Source organism: Prionailurus bengalensis, chromosome X (assembly GCF_016509475.1).
Source record: "Prionailurus bengalensis isolate Pbe53 chromosome X, Fcat_Pben_1.1_paternal_pri, whole genome shotgun sequence".
Classification (NCBI taxonomy): Eukaryota; Metazoa; Chordata; class Mammalia; order Carnivora; family Felidae; genus Prionailurus; species Prionailurus bengalensis.
Window position 1 is genome coordinate 112573233 of NC_057361.1, and position 25077 is coordinate 112598309.

Consider the following 25077-nt stretch of genomic DNA (forward strand, 5'->3'; position numbering starts at 1 on the left):
TCTACCTCGAGTGGACACTGACCATTGTAGCAGCAACGCTGCCTCCCTGTGGAACAAGCCCTCTTCCCCGTTCACTCTGCGCCTGGGGAAAATCTGGAGGATCACAGTTCCAGACGAAAGGAGAAAAAGTCACTTGCCCAAGTAAGCTCTACTCCGGGGAATCAAGAAAATCCGAATGGGGAAGTAAGTCTCCGTGGTGTCCCAGTCTTCGGGGCCAACCACACCAGATAAAAGCACTCTCTCTGTCCCTCTCTCTCACCTATTCCCTCATCTCTCAAGCTCTCTGCATAGACGCTGCAAGAGGCAGAAACAGCTTCTGCACCTGGCTGTGGATGTCCGGGGACAGGAGGGCCAGGGACCGCTCGGACACCAACAGATCTAGGGCCTGCTCCAGGGTGCGCGTCTCAGGCCAAAGCCACCCACGAGTGACACAGCTCCAGGAGCCGCCTGACGGTTTCCAGGGACCTAGCGCCAGGAGCCACAGAAACGCAAGTGGGAGGCCACCAGTCTGGGCCATCAGGTGCGGGGGGCAAGCGGGTGGGTGGGCAGGGCAGGTCCTCACTGTAGGCACAGTAACTCCTGGGGTGTCACAACAGGGGCCCTTTTTGCTCCTGGGAGCCTGGGCCAGATGCCATGGTCAGGTTCCTAGACATCCTGACCCCGAAACCAGCCGCGACCTCCGGCAAAGGTGTCCGGAGCCCCGTGCGACAATAAACAGCATGTGCAGGATCCGCATGCCCCTGGCCCCCAGTCCCAGCCCACCAGCCCAACTCTGACCCGGGGGGAGCTGTCTCCAGTGCCCGGGCCTCTGCGTGTTCGGGGCGGTGGGGCGCCTGGCCCCTCATCTCACTTCCGCCCAGGTCTGGGAGGCACAATCACAGGAGGCTCTCCGTCCAGGGCCCACGCAGGACTAGGCCCTGGTCCCACGAGGGAAGTACCAGCACTAAAGTCTGGCGTCCGAACACCATCAGCACTAACTGAGGACCAATGTGAGGACTAGATCTCCCAGGAACAGCATCCCCTCTGGCCTTGGGCCAACTCACCCAGGAGGGGAAATGTGACCTAAGCGCGGGGCTCGGGAGGCACGAATCAGAAGACAAGAGGCAGGGCCACTGGGCGAACCCAAAGTCCCAGAAGCCCGTGGGTGGCGGCGGTAGGCAGAGAGGAGCACACAGGGTAGCGAGGTTGAAGCTCGGGTGTTCAAGAGAAGAAACTAGAAAGGTAGCCCAAGGCCACTGCGATCTGTGAGAGCCTGACCAGAGTCATAAGCCCAGGAAAGGTTGTTAAAATGCGAATTCTCGAGCTCATGCAAGCTGCGGTGCTTCAGGGTGTTGGGAAGGGGCCCAGAAATCTGAAGTTTTCCCAGGCTCTCCCAAGAAATTCTTCCTGCACAGAGAGGTTTGGGAATCAGTGACCCAGTCCTAACAGAGTTAACGGAGGTCCCTACCGCTCTGATTTCTGTAGGGTTACGGGGAGCGAAGCCCTCCCTAGAATAGGAACCGGGAACGTCCCACCCAAGCCCCTGGGCTCCAGAGGCACTTAAGACCGGAAACGGGAAGGCTTCCATAGCGGCTGGAGGCCCAGGGGAGGCCAAGGAAGTGGCGACCCCTCCCACGTCAGCTTGCTAAGGGGCCCAGACGGCTGGCGGGTGTTTCGGGGCCTGCCGGGAAATGTAGTCCAAAAGGCGGGCGCGCGCCTGCGCCCTGCGCAGCTGCCCCGGGGAGCCTGGGAGAGCCGTGGGCGCCGAGGCGGTGAGTCCCCGAGCGGCCAGAGGGCGTGGCCGTCCCTGGGGCGCGGGCGCGGGCGGAGGTGCTCGGGTGCTGCTGGGGCTACGGCAACCGTCCATCGCCAGCTCTGACCCCGCGGCGTGTGCAGGGGCGAGCGACGGGCGGCGGGCCGCTGTCCGGCCGGGACCGTACCACCGCTCCCTGCGACCGGGCCGGGCCTTCCCGAGGTTGTCCGAGACCGGGATCGCCCCTCGAGGCGGCGGGACATCGTGGGCGGGAGCGCGCTGGGGCCATGCTCGCGCCCCAGGCAGCCGATTTGTGACTGGCTTTTAGACGTTCCCACGACGTGTCCCCCCTCGCCTTTCTCCGAGTGCCCGCTCTGCAAACACCTCTCTATCCGTGGGCCGGGCGAGAGCAGGCTCGCTCTGGCGGCTTTTGGGGAGAAGCCGTGAGTCCCGGGGTGCAGTGACGTTTCTTTGCGGAAGGGCGGATGGGGGGACAGCGGGAGGGTCAGGGCCCTGGTGGACGTGGTGGAGGGTTCGGCGCGTCTGGGGAGGGCTGCGGGCTGCGAGGCTGAGCGCGGTAAGGGCGGGTCCACAGCCCCAGCCGGCCGAGTTCCTGGATGCCCTCCAGCGACGGTTAGGTGCCTAGGCGGGAGATGGGGAAGCTTTCTAGGAATCAGTGCTCGGGACAATAACCTTTCCTGAGTGCTTCCTCTGTGCCCCGCGTGCTGTCGTTCGCTTCCGTGCAGTTGCATCCGACACAGGAAATTTTGTGAAATCGACGCTATCATCATTTTCATGTTACAGACAGAAGCGCTGGGTGTCAGGCTCACAAAGCGAGCAGGTTATCCCGCCTGGATGGTCTGCCGCTGAAGTCCAGGTTACCATCGAGATAAGGGGTGATAGGATCACAGTGTACATTTGGGATGACTAGGTAGGAAGATCATGAGTAGTTTTTTCTTTGTCCCACTCCAGGGAAGAGGACAGGTACCTGAAGCATCTTGGCAAATGCGGAGAGAGAGAGAGAGGACCCATAGCTTAGGGTGGGTGCTGGTATTGAGACACGTCTGTGACCTCAGGCATTGCCCTAAGAACATTTGGATGTTTTTAGACATGAGCGTTGCAGGAATCTGTTCATTCTAACCTTGTCACCATTTCTGTCTGGCATTTACTGGGTGACATGGGACAAGTTATTCAGTCCTCTTGAGCCTCAACTTTCAGTTCCCTCATCTGAATTCATGGCACAATACTAGTCCCCACCTCCTCTCTTTGGGTGAGGGCTACCTGACCTAATAAATGCAGGAAGCCGAGAACAGCACTTGGACTTAGCAACATGAATGCCATCAGTGGTCTTCGGAATTAATGCAGCCCAGATGGCTGATGGCCTGCCCTGATGTAGTGTATTTTTCTCATGAGAAAGCCAGCAGGCATGCCATAGCAGGATGAGGGTCACGCTGATGTGGGCTGAAGTACACACGCCTTGAGTGGAGAAGAATGAAAGGTTGCAGATTTGGAACCTTTGGAGGTGTGGTTCTCCTAAGATGCCTGTTATTTAAGGCAACCAAGCGTTCCTCAATAGCACAGGGACTTTCAGGGTGGTTCACCACTGCTCCCCTATTTCTTTTGTGGCCTGTATATATTCAGAGACAGAAAATAGCTTGTATTAGCTTGGGAGTATAGTCACAGGGCAGCACATCTAGGGTGGTTCATTTAAGGGAAGAGGTTCTTAGCCTTGGGTCAATGGAATTCTAGAGTCGCACTATCGAGTAGAACTTTCTACAGCAATGTCTGTGGAGCACTTGAAATGTGACTAGTATGAATGAGAGACTGCATTTTTAATTTCAATGACTTTGAACTGAATCTACCACATGGGACTTGTGACTACCATATTGGGCAGCACAGTTCTAGAGGGTCCGTGTAGGGCGTAGAACATTTTGTAAATGTTTGGAAAATGGATGCAGCATTAGATGTGTATGTGTCTTTTTCTAGGAAGTGATTCCCTGGCCTTCGTTAGAGTCTCAGAATCACCAGAAAAGATTAAGGTCTGCTGCTTTAGGGCTTTGGCGGAATGTAAACAAGTTAAGGGAAGTAAGTATGGCTTCTGGTAATCACTGCTGTTTCTCCTTTCCTTTTGTCCTGTCCTCAGCTGTGGGTGGCTCCCCCTTGACACACGTACACAAAGAAATACTGGAATCTGAGACTTCAGGCCCCAGAGAAATTGCACACGGCCAGAAGGGGGCGATGGCTGTGGCCCTGGGTTGTGCAATCCAGGCTTCCTTGAATCAGGGCTCTGTGTTTCAAGACTATGACGCGGACTGTGAAGTCTTCCGCCAGCGCTTCAGGCAGTTCCAGTACAAAGAAGCAGCCGGGCCTCATGAAGCCTTCAACAAACTCTGGGAGCTTTGCTGTCAATGGCTCAAGCCAAAGATGCGCTCTAAGGAACAAATCCTGGAGCTGTTGGTGTTGGAGCAGTTCCTAACCATCCTGCCCACAGAGATCGAGACCTGGGTGAGGGAACATTGCCCAGAGAATAGAGAAAGAGTTGTGTCGCTGATAGAAGACTTACAGAGAGAACTTGAGATTCCAGATCAGCAGGTGAGAAGAGTTTGGGATCTTGGTAATTAGACGGAAGTAGCAGAGACGTCTGATACTAGATCAGACATTTCAATTCCAACCCTGTGCTTTCCCTGAAATGATTTTCATTTTTTCCTTCTGCTGGAATTGGCATATGGTTCCGTGATTCTCAACTATTAAACCCAGCTTCTATTCTGTAACAAATACTTAGTAATGTCTCTTCTGCTGTCCTGAAATGAAATTTACATATAATGTAACCTTACATACACACAAAATCAAAAACAATACTACAATAAGTGGTCTGTGGGCCAAATGCAGCGCCAGGCCTGTTGTTATGCAGGCCATGAGCTAATAATGGTTATTGCCTTTTTAAAAGGTTGTTAAATACAAGAAGTGTAGGTGATAGACCAACATGACCCATAAAGTGTAAATTATTTAATATATGACTATAAGAAAATGTTGCCAGCCCGGGTCAGGTGGAGTCTAGAAAGGATATCAAGGAAAGGGGACATAGTTTGCCATAACCGAATCAGCATTTGAACACACTCCCTTTTCGGGCTTGACTGCACAGAAGACTTGAAGTTGTCAGATGCCCGCATCTGTGCATAAAGTCACCGGGAAGGCGACAGGCACCAGTTCAGACTGGGACAGCTCAAACACTGGGTGGCACCGCTGGTCGTGTGATTTTCCACAGTGGCGACGAGTGTCAGTCAATCTGAACAACAAGGAATACAGTGGTTGTCTGATTTCCCAGGTAGGGCTTTCCTAGAAAATTCAGGTCACGCTACCATATGCAAAACTGTTTGGTGTGTATATGAGCCACAGTGTGAAGTCCTTGACAGGTTCTTTTTACCTGGATGGAAGTTTGAGGGGGAACTACAGAGTTGGCGGGGACCCGGAGCAGTGCCGCACCGTGAACGGTATATACTCCCGTCTCTGCCCACTGAATGCCGCCGGCCACCTGCCTTCATGCCACGTCACCCTGTGGTGGTGGCGCTGCTGTCCCCTGCTCAGAAGGGCACAGGGCAGAACCTGTGGCAGGAGGGAGAAAGGGCTTCGAGTTGGGCCTTAGGTGCCCGGTGTTGTGTGTTGACGGGGCTGTGCAGTGAGCCTCACTGAACCGGAGCCTTGCAAAATTTCCTGCGCCCGCCCCAGGGCGCAAGGAATTTATGGTTTCCCTTCCTCTCTCTGTCCTCTGGGTTTGGCTTACGATAGCAGATTTGACGTGCCTGCGGCCTAATCGTGCACTGCCCAGTACGGCCGCCACCAGCCAAGTGTGGGTGGCCCTTGAGCGCTAGCGATGTGACCAGGGCAAACTGAGATGCGCTCTAAGTGGAAAATGCTGGCCACATTCAGAAGACTGAGCATGAGAAATCAAGTGGGTGAGATATCTCCCTAGTAATGGTTGGCGTTGATTACGTTCTGAACTTAGGGTATTTTAGCGGTACTGGGTTAACCGAGGCATGTTATTAAGATTGACTTCATCGCTTTCTTCTTTGTTTATGCGGGTACTGCAAACGCAAAATGACGTACACGGGTCACACTGTCGCTACCGGGCATTGCTGGTCTAGACTTTAGAGTGATGGGTTCTGCCATTTGCCCCAGATCGATAGGCAGGAAATGCTCTTGGAAGAACTGGCACCGGTGGGAACGGCACACGTACCACCAAACATCCACCTGGAGTCACCCCCACTCCAAGTAATGGGACCTGCCCCGGAGGGCCCAGTGGCAGAGCCTTGGATCCCACAGGCAGGGCTGCAGGAGCTGAGCTATGGTGCCGCTGAGGAGTGCCAGCCCTTCCTGGACCCCGGTAAGGCAGGGGTTTTATTTCCTTTCTGAGGTTTGTACTTTGAGAGCTGAAGCGCTCTCCAGGTCTGGGGGTGGGTCAGAAACACCCACTGCTGGATGGAAGGGGACCACTGTGATGAAGCGTGGGAGGAGGGACGCCTCTCTGGGAGGAGCCGAGAACAAAGCACGGTACATCAGATGGGATTAAAAACCCTGTAAGCTAATGACCCTGCTCAAGAAGCCTGTTTTCCCCTTTTCAGTTGTTTTTATTGTTATAAAATGCACGTAACATAAAATTTACCATCTTAATCATTGTCACGTGTATAGTCCAGTGGTATTGAGTGCATTATTAATGTCAAACCACTACTAACATCCGTTTCTATAACTGTTTTCACCTCGTAAAACTGAAACCCCATACTCATTTAAACAAATAATTGCCCGTGTCTCTAGCCCTGGAAACCACCAGTCAGCTTTCTGTCTCTATGAATTTGACCACTCTGCGTACCTCATCTACATGGACTCATACAGTATTTGTCTTTTTGTGACTGGCTTATTTCACTTAACCCATGTTCTGAGGGTTCCTCCATTTTGTAGCATATGGCAGTATTTCCGTCCAAGTAAAGGCTACATAATATGCCATTGTACGTACCTACTGCATTTTCTCTATTTTCCATAAATGTATGCTTAGTTTTCTCCCATGTTTTAGCTACTATGCCAATATCTCTTTGAGACCCTGATTTTACTTCTTTTGGGTATACAACTAGAGGTGGAAATGCCGAATCATACGGCAATTCTGTTTTTAATTTTTTGAGGAACAGCCGCACCGGTTTCCACAGTAGTTGTACCATTTTGCTTTCCCGCCAATGGTGCGTAACTTTTCTAGTTTGTCCACAGCCTCATCAACACTTGTTATTTTCTGTTGCTTATTGGATGTGAGGTGGTATCTCACTGTAATTTGGAATTGTGTTTCCCAAATGTTAGTGACATGGAACATCTTTTCAAGTGCTTATTGGCCATTTGTATATCTTCTTTGGAGAATGTGTATTCAAATCCTTGAGCATTTCCTTTTCTTTAAGGTTTATTTGTTTATTTTGAGAGAGGGAGCGTGAGCCTGAGCATGAGTGGGGGAGGGGCAGAGAGAGGGAGAGACAGAGAATCCCAAGCAGGCTTCATGCTGTCAGCATAGAGCCTGCCACTGGGCTCGAACTCACAAACCACGGGATCATGACCTGAGCCCACACCAAGAGTTGGATACTTAACCGACTGAGCCACCCGGGTGCCCCATTTTTTTTTTTTAAAGTTTATTTCTCTTTGTACATTTCAAACACGGAATGTGCTTTGTTGTTGAATTTTAGAATTCTCTGTATATTCTAGATATTAATCCCTTATCAGATATGATTTGCAGATATTCTTCCCATTTGTGGGTTGCCTTTTTACTCTGTTGAAACTGTCTTTTGATGGATAAATTTTTAAATTTTTCATGAGCTACTCTGTGTCTACCTTTTCTTTTGTTGCCTATACTTTAGGTGTCATATCCAAGAAATAATTGCCAAATCCAGTGTCATGAAGCTTTCCCCTATGTTTTCTTCTAAGAGTTTCATAATTTTAGGTCCTGACTTTAGGTTTTTGATCTGTTTTGTGTTAATTTTTTTTTCAACGTTTATTTATTTTTGGGACAGAGAGAGACAGAGCATGAACGGGGGAGGGGCAGAGAGAGAGGGAGACACAGAATCGGAAACAGGCTCCAGGCTCCGAGCCGTCAGCCCAGAGCCTGATGCGGGGCTCGAACTCACGGACCGCGAGATCGTGACCTGGCTGAAGTCGGACGCTTAACCGACTGCGCCACCCAGGCGCCCCTGTTTTGTGTTAATTTTTGCACGTGCTGTTATGTAAGGTTCTAACTTCATTCATTTGCACACACATATCCAGTTTTTCCAGCACCATTTGTTGAAAAGTATTGTTTCTCCATTGAATAATCTTGGTATCATTGTTAAAAATCATTTCACCATATATATTAAGGTTTATGTATGGGCTGTCTGTTCTATTCCATTAGTCTATATGCTAGTAAGTTTTGAAATCAGGAAGTGTGAGTCCTGTAGCTTTGTTCTTCCTTTCCGCGAATTTTTGTCTGTTTGGGCGTCCCTGTAGAGTCCATATCATTTTAGGTATGGGTTTTGCTATTAATGCAAACAAAGTACCATTGGGATTTTCATAGAGATTGTATTGAATCTGTAGATCACTTTTGGTAGTATTGACATCTTAATAGTATCAAGTCTTCCAATCCATGAACATGGGATGTGATCTTCTTTCTTTATTTTTTTTTTGTTTTAAAAAATATTTATTTATTTTTGAGAGAGAGAGAGACACACAGAGTGAGAGCAGGGGAGGGGCAGAGAGAGAGGGAGACACAGAATCAAAGCAGGCTCCAGGCTCTGAGCTGTCAGCACAGAGCCCGATGTGGGGCTCAAACTCACAGACCACGAGATCATGACCTGAACCAAAGTCAGATGCTCAACCAACTGAGCCACCCAGGCGCTCCTATTTATATCTTCTTTAATTTATTCTACCAATGCTTTGTCATTTTTGTGGTACAAGTCTTTGATGTACTTAATTCCTAAGTATTTTATTCTTTCTGATGCTATTGTAAATGGCACTGTTTTCATAATTTCTGGAATTGTTCATTGTTCATCGTTAGTATATAGAAATGGAACTGATGTTTGCAGGTTCATTTTGTATCCTGGTACTTTGATGAATTCATTTATTTATGTTAACAGTTTTTTAATGGAATCTTCAAGGTTTCTACATACTAGATCATATAATCTGCCAATAGAGATCATTTTACTTTTTCCTTTTCAATTTCAATTCCTTTTACTTCTTTTTCTTGCCTAATTTCTCTGGCTAGAACTTTCAGTACTGTGTCGAACAGAGTGGCCAAAGCAGGCATCCTCGCCTTCTACCTCAACTTAGAGGGAAAGTTTTCGGCCTTTTACCACTGAGTGTGATGTTCCCGGTGGGTTTTTCATATATGGCTTTTATTTATGTGGAGGTAATTTCCTTCTGTTCCTATTGTGTTGAGTGTTTTTTTTTTTTTTTTCATCATGAAAGGATGTTGAATTTTGTCAAAATGCTTTTTCCACATCATTTGAAATGGTGTGTTTTTTTTCCCTTCATTCTGTTAAGGTGGTATATTACATTGACCGATTTTCATATGTTGAAGCAGCCTTGCATTCTAGAAGCAAATATCACTTGGTCATGTTATATAATCCTTTTAATATGTTGCTGAATTCAGTTTGCTAATATTTTGTTCAGGGTTTTTTGTATCAATGTTCATAAGGGATATTGTTGTGTCATTTTCTTATAGTGTCTTTTCTGGCTTTGGTATCAGGGTAATGTTAGCCTCAGAGGATGAGGAAAGTGCTTCCCCCCCTTCATTTTTTTTTTTGGAAAAGTTTGAGAAAGATTTATATTAGTTCTTCCCTAAATGTTTGGTAGAATCCACCAGTGAAGCCATCAGGTCTAGGGCTTTTCTTTGTCAGGAGATTTTTGATTACTGCTTCACTCTCTCTACTAGTTTACTGAATAGGTCTATTCAGATCTTTCTGTTTCTTTGTTATGTAGTCTTGGTAGGTTTTGTGGTTCTGGTAATTTATCCATTTCATCTAGGTTATCCAATTGGTTTGTATACGGTTGTTCATAGTGCTGTCTTGTAATTGTTTTTATTTCTGGAGAATGATTGGAAATATCCCGACTTTAATTTTAATTTTAACAATTTTTGCCTTCTCTTTGTCTCTTTGTCTTAGTTCATCTGGCTAAAGGTTTGTCAAGTTCATTCATCTTTTCAAAAAGCCAATGTTTGGTTTCATTGATTTTCTCTATTGTCTTTCTAGTCTTTATTTTGTTTATCTCTGACTGATCTTTATTGTTTCCTTCCTTCTGCTTTGGGCTTAGTGTTTTTCTTTTCTTATTAGTTCCTTAAGTTGTAAAGTTATGTTACTGTTTTGGGCTTTTTTTGTTTACTAATGTAAGTATTTATAGCTATAAATTCCCTACTTAGCCCTGCATTCATTATGTCTCAAAAGTTTTGGTACTTTGCATTTTCATTTTCATTGATCTCTAAGTATTTTCTAATTTTCTTTGTGACTTCTTCTTGCATCCATTGGTTATTTAACAGGGTGTTATTTAATTTTCACAAATTTGTCAATTTTCCAATTTTCCTTCTGTTCTGATTTCTAACTTCATTCCATTGTGGTCAGAGTAAGTACTTTGAATGAGATCTGTGTTTTTAAATATATAGAAACGAATTTGTGGCCTAACATACCATCTGCATCCCAGAAACTGTCTCATATGCACTTGAGAAGAATCTGAGATTCTTATTCTGGCCATCTTAGTGGGTGTGAAGTGTTTCTTCAAAGACTATAATGGTGTTGAGCATCGTTTCATGGGCTTATTGGGCGTTTGTGTATCTTCACTGGAGAAATGCCTATTTAGATTTTTTGCCTTTTTTTGTTTTTTATTTTTTTTATTTTTTTTAAGTAGGCTTCACACTCAACGTGGGCCTTGAACTCCGGTCCCTGAGATCAAGAGTTGGATGCTCTAACAACTGAGCCAGCTGGGCACCCCTGCCTATTTTTAAGTAGGATTATATGTGTTTTTATTATTGAGTTGTGTATGATCTTTTTATATTCTAGATAAAAGTCTATTATTAGATATATGACTTATAAGTAGTCTTTCATGTTTTGTGACTGTCTTTTAACTTTCTTAATAGTGTCCTTTGTGGCACGCAAGTTCTTTTTTTTTTTTAATTTTGATGCGGTCCAGTTTAACTATTTTTTGTTTTGTTGCTTGTGCTTTTTATGTCATACCTAAGAAACCATTGCCTGATACAAGGTCATGAAAATTTACCCCTAAATTTTCTCCTAGGAGTTTTATAGTTTTAGCTTGCATTTAATGCTTTGATTCATTTTCAATTAATTTTTGTATAAGTTGCACAGTAGCGGCCCAAATAATATGTATATTTACATATATTCTCGCATATTCAGTTGTTTCAGCATGGTTTGCTAAAAGGCTCATTCTTTTCACATTGAATGGACTTGGAACTCTTGTCCAAAATCAGTTGACTACAGGTATATGGGTTTACTGCTGGACGGTCAGCTCTAGTCTAGTGATCTATATGTCTATTCTTATGGAAATACCACACTGTCTTTATTATTGCTTTCCAGTAAGTTTGGAAATATGAGAGTGTGAGGGCTCCAACTTTGCTTTTGTTTTTCAAGATTGTCTTGGCTGTTCTGAGTTTGATACAATTCCATGTGATATTTAGCATCAGCTTATCGGTTTCTACAAAGAAGTCAGTTGGGATTCTCATAGGGGTTGTGTTGAATCTGTAGATAAGTTTGGGGAGTATTGCCATGTTAACAGTGTTAAATTTGTGATGCATACACATGTGGTGCTTTTCCATTTATTTAGATTTTCTTTCTTTCTTTTTTTTTTTTACATTTTTTATAGTTGTCCAAGTATAAGTTTTTACACTGCTGTTATGAAATTTGTTCCCAAGTATTCTTTTTAATAGTTCTTCCAGAGGAACTGTTTTCTTAATTTCATCTTTGGGTTGTTCATTAAAAATATATAGGATTACAGGGTGCCTGGGTGGCTCAGTCGGTTAAGCATCTGACTCTTGGTTTCAGCTCAGGTCATGATCTCACGGTTTGTGAATTCTAGCCCCGCATTGGGCTATGCACTGAGCATGGAGCCTGCTTGGGATTCTCTCTCTCCCTTTCTCTCTCTGCCCTTCCCGTGCATGTGCTCTCTTTCTCTCAAAATAAATAAACTTAATGTCTCTCTATATAGGATTATAATTAATTTTTGCATATTGATCTTGAGTCCTGTAATCCTACTTGTTTAATAGTTCAAATTATTTTTTAGTGGGTTCCTTAGGATTTTCTATATCAAAGATTATGTCATCTGAAAAAAGAGATAGCTTTACTTATCTTGTTCTAATCTAGATACCTTTTCTTCCTTTTCCTTGCCAAATTACCCTGGCTAGAACCTCCAGTACAATATTCAATGTAAGTGGTGAGACCGGACATCCTTGTCTTGTTTCTGATCTCAGGGGAAATGTATTTAGTCTTTTACTGTTATTTATGATGTTAGCTGTGGGCCTTTCCTCGATTCCTTTTATTAGGGTGAGGAAGTTCCCTTCTATTCATGGATTATTGAGTGTTTTTATCAAAAAAACTCTTGAATTTTGTCACATGCTTTTTGTGCGTCTATTGAGATGATCATGGTTTTACTTTTTATTCTCTTGTAATGGTGTATTTCCTTAACTTTTGAATGTTAAACCAACATTGCATTCCTGATGCAAATATTACTTGATCCTGGTATATAATTCATATTATATGTTGCTGGATTTGGTTTGCTAGTATTTTGTTGAAGATTTTTACATCTATTTTCATCGGAGATACTGTCTGTAGGTGTTTTTTTTTTTCTTTGCTCCTGTCTTTATCTGGTTTTGTTATCAGGGTACTATTGGCCTCATAGACTGAGTGGGAAAGTCTTTGTTCCTTTTCTATTTTTTGGATGTGTTTGTGAAGAATTTCTGTTTTTTTTTCTTTTGTTGTTTATGCCTTGGATGTCACATTTAAGAAACTGTTGCCTAATTCAAGGTCATGAAGATTTATAGCCATGTTTCCTTCTTTTTTTAAATATATTTTTAAGTTTATTTCTTTTGAGAGAGAGAGAAGCACGAACAGGGAGGGGCAGAGAGAGGAGAGATAGTGAGAATCCCAAGCAGGCTCCACACTGACAGCATGGAGCTGGACATGGGGCTTGAGCCCACGAACTGTGAGATCATGACCGGAGCCAAAGTCAGATGCTTAACTAACTGAGCCACCCAGGTGCCCCTCTTTTTTTTTTTTTTTTAAGAGAGAGAGAAAGCGTGAGTCAGGGGAGGGCCAGAGGGGGAGAGAGAGAGAGAGAGAGAGAGAGAGAGAGAGAATCTTACTCAGACTCCAGGCTCAATGCAGAGCCCAGCAGAGGGCTCAGTCCCATGACCCTGGGATCATGACCTGAGCCAAAATCAAAAGTTGGATGCTCAACCAATTGAGCCACCAGGTGCCTCTGTACCTATGTTTCCTTCTAAGAGTCTTGTGGATTTAGCTCTTAAATTTAGATCATTGATCCATTATGAATTAACTTTTGTATATGGTGTGAGAAATGGGACTAGCATCATTCTTTTACATGTGCGTATCTAGTTGGCCCAGCACCATTTGTTGAGGAAACTATTCTTTCCCCATTGAATTGTCATGGTACCTTTCTCAAAAATGGATTGACAATAAATGACAGGGCTATTTCTGGCTTATCAATTCTATTCCACTGATACATGTTTCTTTCCTTATGCCAGTACAGTGAGTTGGAAAGTGTTCCATTCTCTTCTGTTTTCAGTGAGAGATTATGCAGAATCGGTGTTAATTCTTTAAATGTTTGGTAGAATTCACCACTGAATCATCCAGACCTGGGCTTTTCTTTGTGAGAAGTGTCTTGATTACTGATTCAGTACCTTTACTTGTTATAGGTCTATTCTGATTTGATATTTCTTCTTGAATCAATTTTGGGTAGTTTTTGTGTTTCCAGGAATTTGTGCATTTCATTTATCTAATTTGTTTCTGTGCAGTTGTTCATACTATTCCTTTATAATCCTTTTTATTTCTGTAAGGTTAGTAGTAATAGTTCCCCTTTCATTTATGATTATAGTAATTTGAGTTTTCTTTCTTCTTTCCTTGGTCAATTTGGCTGAAGATTTGTCAATTTTGTTAATTTTTTTCAAAGAACCAACCTTGGTTTTATTGATTTTCCTCTATTGTTTTACCGTTCTCTGTTTCATTAAATCCTGCTCTAATCTTTATTATTTTCTTCTGGTTGTTTTAGGTTTTGTTTGCTCTTATTTTTCTAATATTTTAAGGTGCAAAGTTGGGTTATTAACTTCAGATTTTTCTTTCTTTTCAATATAGGCATTCATAGCTATAAATTTCTCTTTAAGCAGTGGTTTAGGTACATTCCTAAGTTTTGGTATATTGTGTGTTCATTTTCATTTATCTCAAAGTATTTCTAATTTCTCTTTTGATTTTTTTTATGATTGATTATTTATTTAAGAGTGTGTTGTTTAATGACCTTGTATTTATGAAGTCCTCAAGTTTCTTTCTGTTATTTCTTTTTTAAGTAGGCTCCATACCCAGCGTGAAGCCCAATGCAGGGCTTGAACTCAGAACCCTGAAATCGAGACCTAAGCTGAAATCAAGAGTCGGACACTTAACCAACCTAGCCACCCAGGCACCCTTCTGTTATTTTTTTCTAACTTCATTCCATTTTGGTGGGAGAATATACTTTGAAATTGTGATCCTTTCACATTTTTGAACATTTGTTTTATGGTATAGCATCTTGACTGCCCTGGCGAATTTTCCATGTGCACTTGAGAAGAACACATATTCTGTACTTCTTGGGTGGAATGTTCTATAAATGTCTGTGACATTTAGTAGGATTATAATTTTTCGCCTTCTATTGTTGATCTTCTGCCTAGATATTCTATCCAGTAGTGCAAAGAGGTATTTAAGTCTCTGCTACTGCTCAATTGTCTATTTCTTTTACTCTTTTCTGTCAGTTTTTGCAGTCATGTATTTGGTACTCTGTTTTTAAGTGCACGTATGGTTAGAATTGTCGTATCTTCCTGATTGGTCATTTTACCATTGTAAACTGATCCTGTTTATCTCTAGAAACTTTTTTGTTTTGATGTCCATTTTGTATGATATTAGTGTGATCAGTCTGGCTGTCTTGTGGTTGTTATTTGCATGATATATCTTTTCCCATCCCTTTACTTTCAGTTAGTATCTTTGAATCTAAAGTGTGTCTCCTGTAGACAGCATGTAGATGGATTTTTAAAACCTAGTATGATGATCTCTGCCTTTTGATTGAGCTGTTTAATGCATCTATGTTTAACCTGATTTTTGATATGGTGTAATTTACATCTGCGATTTTACTTTTTGTTTTCTATATTTCTCATATCTTTTTTGTTTCTCTGTCCTTCGTTTGCTGCTTTCTTTTGCACTGAGTAAATGTTTCGAATGTAGCACTTTACTTAAATCAATTTTCACTATTTTTTAAACATTATTTCCTTAGTGGTTACTCTAGAGATTAGCATGTACATCTTAAGGTAATCAGATTTAGGTTTATACTAATTTCATGCTAGTAAAATATAGAAATATTTCTTATATATACCTCTATTTTCTTCCTTTCTTGTGGTGTTACTATCATACATATTGCATTGAAAATGTTAAAACCTCAAAAAATGTTAGAAACCCAAAAATACAGTGTTAAAGATACTACTTTATATAATTTTAAGGCTTCTAAAAGAGCTAGAGAAGAAAGAAATACAAATAGATATTATGACTTTTGTTGTATTAACATTATTTATATTTCCGGTTTTCTTCATCTTCCCTGTGGATTTTAGTTATTAATTAGAGTCATTTTTTTACCCCCATACAGTTTTGCGCTCATCCACCTCATTTGTGCTGTTATTGGCAAATATATTACATTTCTACAGATTATTTGCCCAACAGTGCACTACATATATATTGTTCTATACACTGCTTTTAAAATCTTTTAAGAGAAGAGGGGCACTTAAGTGGCTCAGTCAGTTAAGCAACTGACTTCGGCTCAGGTCATGATCTCAGGGTTCATGAGTTGGAGCCCCGCGTCGGGCTCTGTGCTGACAGCTCCGAGCCTGGAGCCTGCTTCAGATGCTGTGTCTCCCTCTCTCTCTGCCCCTCCCCTGCTTGTTTGTTCGTTCTCTCTCTCTCTCTCTCTCTCTCTCAATCTTTTAAGAGAAGAAAGGAGCAGAAATTAGTATTTATACCGTCTTTTATAATTACCCTCCCTTGTTGTGCCCTTTGTTTTTTCGTGTGGATTTGAATTCCCATTTGGAATCAGTAGCTTTCAGACTGAGGAACTGCCTTTAGTATTTCTTGTTAGGCAAGACTGCTGCCTATGAATTCTCTCAGTTTTTGTTTATTAGAAATATTGTTATTCCAGATTAATTTTTAAATTTTTTTTAATGTTTATTTATTTTGGAGACAGAGACAGAGCGTGAGAGGGGGAGGGGCAGAGAGAGAGGGAGACACAGAATCCAAAGCAGGCTCCAGGCTCTGAGCTGTCAGCACAGAGCCCGATGTGGGGCTCGAACTCATGAATGGGGAGATCATGACCTGAGCTGAAGTTGGACACTTAACCGACTGAGCCACCCAGGCGCCCCTCACAATTCATTTTTTATAGATAGCTCTTCTGGATATAATTTCTCATTTTTCTTTGAGCACTTTGAATATGTTGTCCCACTGTCTTCTGGCCTCCAGTGTTGCTAGTGAGAACTCGGCCTTTAATTTTATTGGAGTTCCCTTGTAAGTGACAAGTCATTTTCCTCTTGCTGTCTTTCAAGGTTTTCTTCTTTTTATGTGACCTTTAGGATTTCTACTATGATATGTCTGGTTTTTTAAAATGTTTATTTTTGAGAGAGAGCAGGAGAGGGGCAGAGAGAGAGAGAGAGGGAGACAGATTATCCCAGGCAGGCTCCTCCGTGCTGACAGCAGAGACCCCGATGTGGGGCTCATACTCACAAACCCGGAGATCATGACCTGAGCCGAATTGGATGCTTAACTGACTGAGCCGCCCAGGCTCTCTGATATGTCTGTTTGAAGATCTCTTTGTGTTTGTCCTGATTGGAATTCATCTAGCTTCCGAGATGTGTAGATGAATGTGTTTTCAACACATTTGGGCAGTTTGGCACCACTGTTTCTTCAATTTGGTTTTTTTTTTTTTTTTCTGCTCCTTACTCTCACCCTCTCCTGGTTCTCTCATTATACATCTATTATAATGGCACCTAGTGGTACCCGACTTTTCTCTGAGGCTCTATTCACTTCCCTTCATTCTTTTTTTCTCTCTGTTCTTCTGATAGTATAATCTCTACTGATCTGTCTTCAAGTTCACTGATTGTTCTGATAGTTCACATCCATTCTTGAGCCATTCTAGGGAATTTTTCATTTCAATTATGGTACTTTTCAGCTCCAGAATTTCCACTGGATTCTTACTATACTTTCTATTTATTGATATTGTCTATTTGATGTGATGTGATGTGATGCTGTTTGTCATCATAATTTACTTCCTTAATCATGGATTGGTTTCGTTCTTGGATACTCATAATGGCTACTTTGAAGTCTTTGCTAAATTCACTATCTAGTCACTCACATAGGCAGAGTCCGGTCCCCACTCTTTTTTTTTTTCTTCTAGTGTATGAGTCATACTTTCCTGTCCACATGCATGGCTCATCATGTTTTGTTGGAAACTGGACATTTTAGATAAAACATTGTAGCAACTCCGGAGTCCTTCTTTCCCCTCCCTAGGGCTTGTTATTGTTATTTGTTTGCTTATTTGTTTGGTAATGGCTGCGTTCCTTCAGTCAACTCTAGTCCACTGTGAAATGTTAACCTTTTGATGTTGCCCCTCAGGGAGCACAGGCTCGGATGTGCACACAGTCACCCTGGAAAGGCAGCACTTTTACAGGGCTTTCTTTGGCTGCCTCTTTCCCTGACCTGACCCTGCCATTAATTTCCAGCTAATTGCTCTATTGTTTTCAGCAATGCCCTGGAGCATAATTTCTCCCTGGACCAATCTAGTCAATTTCAGATACCTTTGTTGGGCTAGCTCCTGAGGTCAGGTTTTGAGATTTGTTGTGATCCCAGGAGGGCTCCTCCCAGCTTGTCTTTTTTCCCCACTTCTCTTCGGCAAGCTAGTCAGCCTGCGGTTTAGGGTGTATAGTCCATAAATCTATCAAACTCTTTCCTGTTGCCTTTCATTATCATCTGTGCTCTTTTTTAGAATATCCTTAGGCTTAAATGTTCATCCTCTGTTGCAAATGAATCAGGTGTTTGGTGTTTTTTTTTTTGAGAATATATTAGGAGCTACCTGTTTTAAGGCCTGCTTCTCGGAGGCCAAATCTCTGATACATTGCTCTGGAGGTGGGGGAAATGGTGTGCTTATCTCTAAGTGAAACTGCCACTTTCCAGCTGAGCACTAGGTCCGGCCCTCAGGTCTTCTTGGGTTGCCTCTCCAGGCTTAGAACCACTGTCTTATAATCACAACTGCCTTACAAGGACAGACAGGGAGTACTCTAGTGTTGTCACCAATAGGACACCCAGGGTAGCTCCTCCATGCCACCAATAGAGACTGGGCAGATAAAAGCTGTCCCCACCTTGCAGCCACGATTGTTTGGACCTTAGAGTCAACAATGGGTAGCTGGGGTAGGATGAGAAATGCTGAGGTCCTGCCCCTTCCAAGAAGATAGCCCTCGGGAGGGTCTGGGGAGAGGCTGCCTCGGTCCCTGTGCCAGTGTAGAGTGGAGCGGGGAGAGGCACCAAAGAGAACTGTTGTGGTTTAAATCCTCAAGAATCTCCCTATTACCGGGGCGCCTGGGTGGCTCAGTCAGTTAAAGGCCTGACTTCGGCTCAGGTCATGATCTCGCTGTTTCCGAGTTGAGTTCGAGCCCTGCATCGGGCTCTGTGCTGACAGCTCAGAGCCTGAAGCCTGCTTCCTGGTTCTGTGTCTCCTTTTCTCTCTGCCCCTTCCCCGCTCGTGCTCTGGCTCTCTCTCAAAAATAAATAAACTTAAAAAAAAAGAATCTCCCTATTACCTGTGAATTTTAGCAGATTAAAAAAAAACAGATGTTTCCTAGTTTGCTGTAGGCCCTTAGGACCAATGTTTGTTTTATTTTTTTAAATTTTTTAAAAAGTTTGTTTATTTATTGAGAGAGAGAACACGAGCAGGAGAGGGGCAGCTGGAGGGAGAAAATCCCAAGCAGGCTCCTAGCTGTCAGCATGGAGCCCATTGCGGGGCTCGATCCCATGAACTGTGAGATCGTGACCTGAGCCCAAATAACGCTTAACTGACTGAGCCACCCAGGTGCCCCTGGTTTTTTTTTTATTTATTAAAACAATTTTTTTAACGTTTATTTATTTTTGAAACAGAGAGAGACAGAGCATGAACGGGGGAGGGTCAGAGAGAGAGGGAGACACAGAATCCGAAACAGGCTCCAGGCTCTGAGCTGCCAGCACAGAGCCCGACGCGGGGCTCGAACTCACAAACCGCGAGATCATGACCTGAGTCAAAGTCGGACACTTAACCGACTGAGCCACCCAGGCGCCCCATCCTGTTTTTTTATTTTTAATAATTGTCACTAGTTTCATTGGGAAGTAGGTCTGCAGAGCTCCTCGTGATATGTTGGAAATCCACCTCCCCGACTACATTTCGGTTATAAATCCACATTTTACACCGAGGCCTTTGCTAGTCTGCCTCTTTCAAGTTTCAGTTTTCCCTCATGGCAGCTTTCCTTTGATCTGGAACCCCCAGTTTTGTTTGACCTGAGCCATGTTACCCTTTGATCCCACTCTTCGCTTTGCAATCTAAACAAAAACAATGCAGTGAATTTATTTTTCATTTTTTGTAAGCTTATGTATTTTGAGCGAAGGAGAGAGCACATGGGGGGAGAGGCAGAGAGACAGGCCCCAGCGATCTGGGGCTCACATTCACTTACAGCAAGACCCTGACTCGAGATGAAATCAAGAGCCAGACACTTCACAGACTGAGCCACCCTGGGCACCTCAATGATATAGTGAACTTAAACAAAATTGTATTTGAAATGCATTTTTGTTTGTCATTCTTAATTTTCCATGAAAATATAAAATAAGGTATTTTAGTCCCCTTCCTATGTTTTGACATAATGTTTTGAAACGTAAATTTTCATTCCTTTGCTAATGTATTTTAATAATGCTACTATTTAAAAAAATATTGCTGATGTTTAAACAGCATCCTGCAGTTAGATTTCAAGAAACAGTTTTCATCCCACACTTTATGGCAGACCAATATACTTTGCCAGACCGAGGAAGGTGAGGAAAGGTCATGGAAAGAGAATGTGAGCCACAGCAGCTGTCAGTGGGGAAAGAGGTGGTAGGACATGGGGACAGTGAGTGTAGGAACTTGTTCTAGTTGTTCTTAGACTGATAGAAATACCGTTGGATGGTTTTTTGGGTTAATTTCAAGAGAGTGCACTTCTAGACTTCCCCTGAAATACACATAAACCCTGCTGTTGCTTGTTGGCAACCTAGTCATTTTCCATTTTATTTGAAAATCTCGATAGAAAAGATTCTAGTAAATAGTTTCATAACGCATACATTTATTTGTTAATTTTTTCAGCGTATTTATTTTTGAGAGAGGGCGTGCATGTGTGCAGGAGCGGGGGAGGGGCAGAGAGGGAGGGAGAGAGAGTATCCCACGCAGGCTCTGAGCTCTCAGCACAGAACCCGACTTGGGGCTCAAACTCACGAACCAAGAGTTCATGACCTGAGCAGAAATCAAGGGTCACGTACTTAACTGACTGAGCCACCCAGGTGCCCCTCCTAACCCCAACTTTTAGCTTTCTCTTCACTCGGTATCAATTGCAGCATTTCTCAGTTTTATGCCAAAATATGCCAAAACTCTATGAAGATTTACTGCCTATTTTGGTTCTGACCTGAATAAATTGAATATCAGACTAGATATAGAAATCATGTAGTGTGTTGATTTCAACACAGAAATGGTTTACTCTCCTCCCATAGAGGAGAATGGCCTTGAATTGAGCACGAAAGGATGTTCTCTCATCACATGTTTTGTTTTTCTCTTTAAAAAAGAGAGTCTCTTGTGAGAGATCTTGGGTGGAGTCATAGTCATTGGGGAGAAAGTAGACCTTAAGCGGCCACATGTCCCAGATGTCGTCAGAGAAAACCCTTGATGACATAAACTATTCTGCTTCTCATCTTTCTTATGGCCAGGGTATCCAATACCAAAGCTGGACGTGAACTTTTCATTGGAGCCTCGAGAAGAGGCATGGGTGAAGGAACTACAAGATTCCAAAGAAATGAAACAGTTACTTGACTCCAAGATAGGTAAGTCATGGTTCATTGACGTCATGGAATAAAGAAAAAAATTCGGCCTTCATCAGGGTAAAGAGTCTGGGATTCTACCAAGGAGTTTCTGTATTCCTGCTGGTGGTTTAATACAATCCTTCCTTTTCCGTCGTGTGTTCCTCTCTGTGGGACGCAGTGACATCTTCGGTTTCTGTTTCTTCTCTCAGGTTTTGAGATGGGGATAGAAAATGAAGAAGATTCTTCAAAACAGAAAAAACTGGAGAATATGTATCCGTTTATTGTTACTTTAGAGGGGAATGCTCTCCATGGGCCCATTTTGCAAAAAGACTATGTACAGTTGGAAAATCAGTGGGAAAGTCCCCCGGAGGATCTACAGACAGATTTAACGAAACTGATAGATCATCCGAACCCCTCTGCAGGAGAGAAACCTGAGAATTCCAACTTAGAAGAGCCTCTCGACCCCAGACCCCAGAAGAAAAAGAGTCCAGGGGACAAACCTCACCGATGCCCTCAGTGTGGAAAATGCTTTGCGCGGAAGTCGCAGCTTACAGGGCACCAGAGAATTCACTCTGGAGAGGAACCGCATAAATGCCCTGAGTGTGGAAAAAGATTCCTCCGTAGTTCAGACCTTTATAGACACCAACGGCTTCATACCGGGGAGAGGCCCTACGAATGCACTGTGTGTAAAAAGCGATTCACTCGACGGTCGCACCTTATAGGGCACCAGAGAACGCATTCTGAAGAAGAAACCTACAAATGTCTTGAGTGTGGGAAAAGCTTTTGTCACGGATCGAGTCTCAAAAGACATCTGAAAACTCATTCGGGTGAAAAACCTCACAGATGTCACAGTTGTGGGAAAAGTTTCAGTAGACTGACAGCTCTTACTTTGCATCAGAGAACTCACACCGAAGAGAGACCTTTTAAATGTAATTACTGTGGGAAAAGCTTTAGACAGAGACCGAGCCTTGTTATTCATTTAAGAATTCACACAGGGGAGAAGCCATACAAGTGTAGTCACTGTTCTAAGAGCTTCAGGCAGAGGGCAGGCCTTATTATGCACCAGGTCACTCACTTTAGAGGACTTCTTTAAGAATCTTGAAGAGAACAGGTTCCCACAGAGATTGACACTAACTAAAAAAAAAAAAAAGTTAACCAACAGTAGCCTGTTTGCCTTGGAAGAATCTTTTTGTTTGAGCTTATGAGAACAGGTTTTAAAAACTATTTAAAAAGCCCTTCTTCCAAAGTATACGAATTCTAGACTATCTGTCTACTCTTGCAACATTCCCAGATTTGATTTATACTGTCTCTCTCCCTTTTTTTTTTTTTACAATGAAATGTTTTGTGTCCTAAGCCAACTATGTCATAGATATAAGCATAAAGCATAGAATTGATGACAATCCTTTTCAGAGTAGGGTCAATATGATGGATGATCATGTCTATCAACATAACTACTAAAGCAGCACCATAATTATTCTGCTGTCATTACGAAAGGGGATGATGTTCGTGCAAAGCTTTATATGTGTCCTCTAAGTAGTAAGCAAGGAGACAGTGTGTTTTGTCAAATAATAAAAATGTGTCGCGAACACATTTGCCTGGTAAGAACTGGGTTATTTCCATTGAGATTGTTTATGTCGAAGGAAATTAAGATTTTAACCTTTACTTATGAATTTTTGCAAAGTTTGCTAGTCTGTTTAGTTGGCGGTCTGGGGTGATGCTGCTTAGAGCTGAGTATCAACTTGATGATTTATTTTGTTCACAGAATAACTAAGCTCTTTGTGGAAGAATCCCTTGGACAATTGATGTCATACAAGTAGAATCTAACTTAATTTAGATGGCAAAACCAGTGTCTGTGGCTTTTTACTGTCCTTTGGTATTCACCGATGTGTCTCTCCGTGCTTTTAAGATTTTGCCCATTCTTTAATTCAGTGTCCCCCCTAACCGTGTGTCATAGAGCACTTAGTTCTACAAGATATTTTACAAATAAGTTCGGGAATCCCTGCTGTCTCCACTTTTCTAGATACACAATGCACATCAGCATACAAGGATCTCTGAGAGGTCCTCCGGTAAAGGCAGAAAAAGCACCTCTTTTGGCTGAGTGTTTTCTAAACTTATTTGACGCCCAGAACCCTTTTTCATGTATACCCGGTAATAACCCACAGAACTAGTATTCTGCAAACATTCCTTGGAACACACCGCCTTTAACCATTTCTATAGCTATCAGTATAGTTTTGTTGCTCCCAAGCCTAGTTATCTTCAGTTGTTTCAAGGGTGTTATGAAAAATTCTTTACGTATATACATTTTTTTTTATATAACACACACATCATTTTAAGGAGGTGAGGGGGTCACCAATCGAGATAATTTATCAGTCGTTCAGTGATTCTCAACCTCTTTGAATTTTACTTATAATCACACACGCATATTGCTACTTATATAAACATTGTATAATCGTGGTAAGGACTCAAATTCCTGTAGCAAGGGAGGCACTCTCTTTGTCAGTTATAGCTGTTAATACATGAAAATATTCATTCAGCCTAGTTCCTTGTTATAAAATACAAGAAGTAGGACATTCAAGTATTTTCCCTTTATGAAGACACCAGTCATTCTTTCCCTAAACTAGGAGTAGGGAAAGTGTATTTTGTTCTATTCCACTGAAGTTCTCGGAAGTGATGTTGAAAATAAGTATTTCGGGGGCAAGTACTCTGTGCCTAATTGGTCCTGTTCTAGGCTTAATGGAAACTAGTAAAGACATGAATCCGTGAGTCCGGTTCATAAGGAGTTTATAGTATCGTTAGTTAAACAAGAGTTGGGAAATAAATGGAGAACAATGCAAGAGAGTTTGTAATTAAGTGCCAAAGCATATCACGTGCTACAGCCAGGACGTATCTTTAATTCCTGTCATCCAGGTCCCTGTATGATGCTGCTATAAGTGTGGGGTTAAAATTGACATCCCAGTAGCAATAAACATGTAACACAGGAGGAGTCTGAATGTAGAGATGAAAAATACGGAATGTAATGGCTTCTCTTTTCTCTCTTGTGGACTTGCATTCAAACCAGAACAGTGCCTTAGAATGGATGTGCCCAACTGCTCTGTATCTATGCAATATTTTAATAAAGTGGAAATGTGTATGCTCTTCCTGCTTCAATCACATTAACTGATGGTTTGAACAACTCAGAAGCACTTCCGACAGCTATGGCAGCAAGTGCCACAGTTGACTGCTGCTCCCACCCAAAGGTGGGATCACTTTACTCCCTGCGGCCGTGGTGCCGGCTTCATGCATCATTCTGAGCATTTCCTACAGGCAAGTTTAGCTAGTAGGCTTAGTTGTGATCATAGTGTGAGCCACATCCTCCCCCTCATCTGTAGCATACACACATAGCCGGGTTTTGCAGGGTAGAAAACATCCGTTACCTGTTGCCTTGTGATACTGTCCCATATGTAACACACACCAATAAGTACTTGTGACATCAAATCAAGAAATATGTGAAAGCTTGGAAACAGACATCCTAGTTAGAACATTGTGTGGATGTGTCTGATGAAATTTCTGAACATTTCAGAAAGGTAAGGGCAAAATATCTACCTACTATGAAGGGCAAAAACCAGTACCCATCTCAGCAGTGCTAAGAAGATTAAATGAGAGATGTATTGTTCAGGCCTTACACAGGATAAGCTTTCAATAAATATTCAGGATATGTCATTCATTCATTCATTCATTCATTCGTTTATGTGTTTATTTTTGGGAGAGTGCAAGTGGGGGAGGGGCAGAGAGAGAGAGAGAGAGAGAGAGAGAGAGAGAGAGAGAAGCCCAAGCAGGCTCCACACTGTCAGTGCAGAGTCCAATGCAGGGCTCGGGCCCATGAACCATGAGATCATGACCTGAGCCAAAATCAAGAGTCAGACACTTAACTGCCTGAGCCACCCAGGTGCCCCAGGATACTGTCTTTTAATTCTTTGCTGTTTAATTATAAAAAACATTTCAGTTGATTTTCCT

At 43.0% G+C, this 25077-nt stretch overlaps 1 protein-coding gene across 2 annotated transcripts; it reads left to right on the forward strand.

The window, feature by feature from the left end:
• The first annotated feature begins 1661 nt into the window (after positions 1-1661).
• On the forward strand, positions 1662-24219 carry ZNF449 (zinc finger protein 449). 2 transcript variants are annotated; one of them, XM_043569754.1, is made up of 5 exons: positions 1662-1751; positions 3876-4324; positions 5909-6113; positions 20992-21105; positions 21294-24219. In XM_043569754.1, exons 2-5 carry the CDS (start codon positions 3971-3973, stop codon positions 22175-22177), a joined length of 1557 nt encoding a protein of 518 aa, XP_043425689.1. In that variant the 5' UTR covers positions 1662-1751; positions 3876-3970; the 3' UTR covers positions 22178-24219. The 2 variants fall into 2 exon arrangements, with proteins under 2 accessions (XP_043425689.1, XP_043425690.1); XM_043569755.1 differs by having other exon boundaries at positions 1739-2175.
• The last annotated feature ends 858 nt before the right edge of the window (positions 24220-25077 follow it).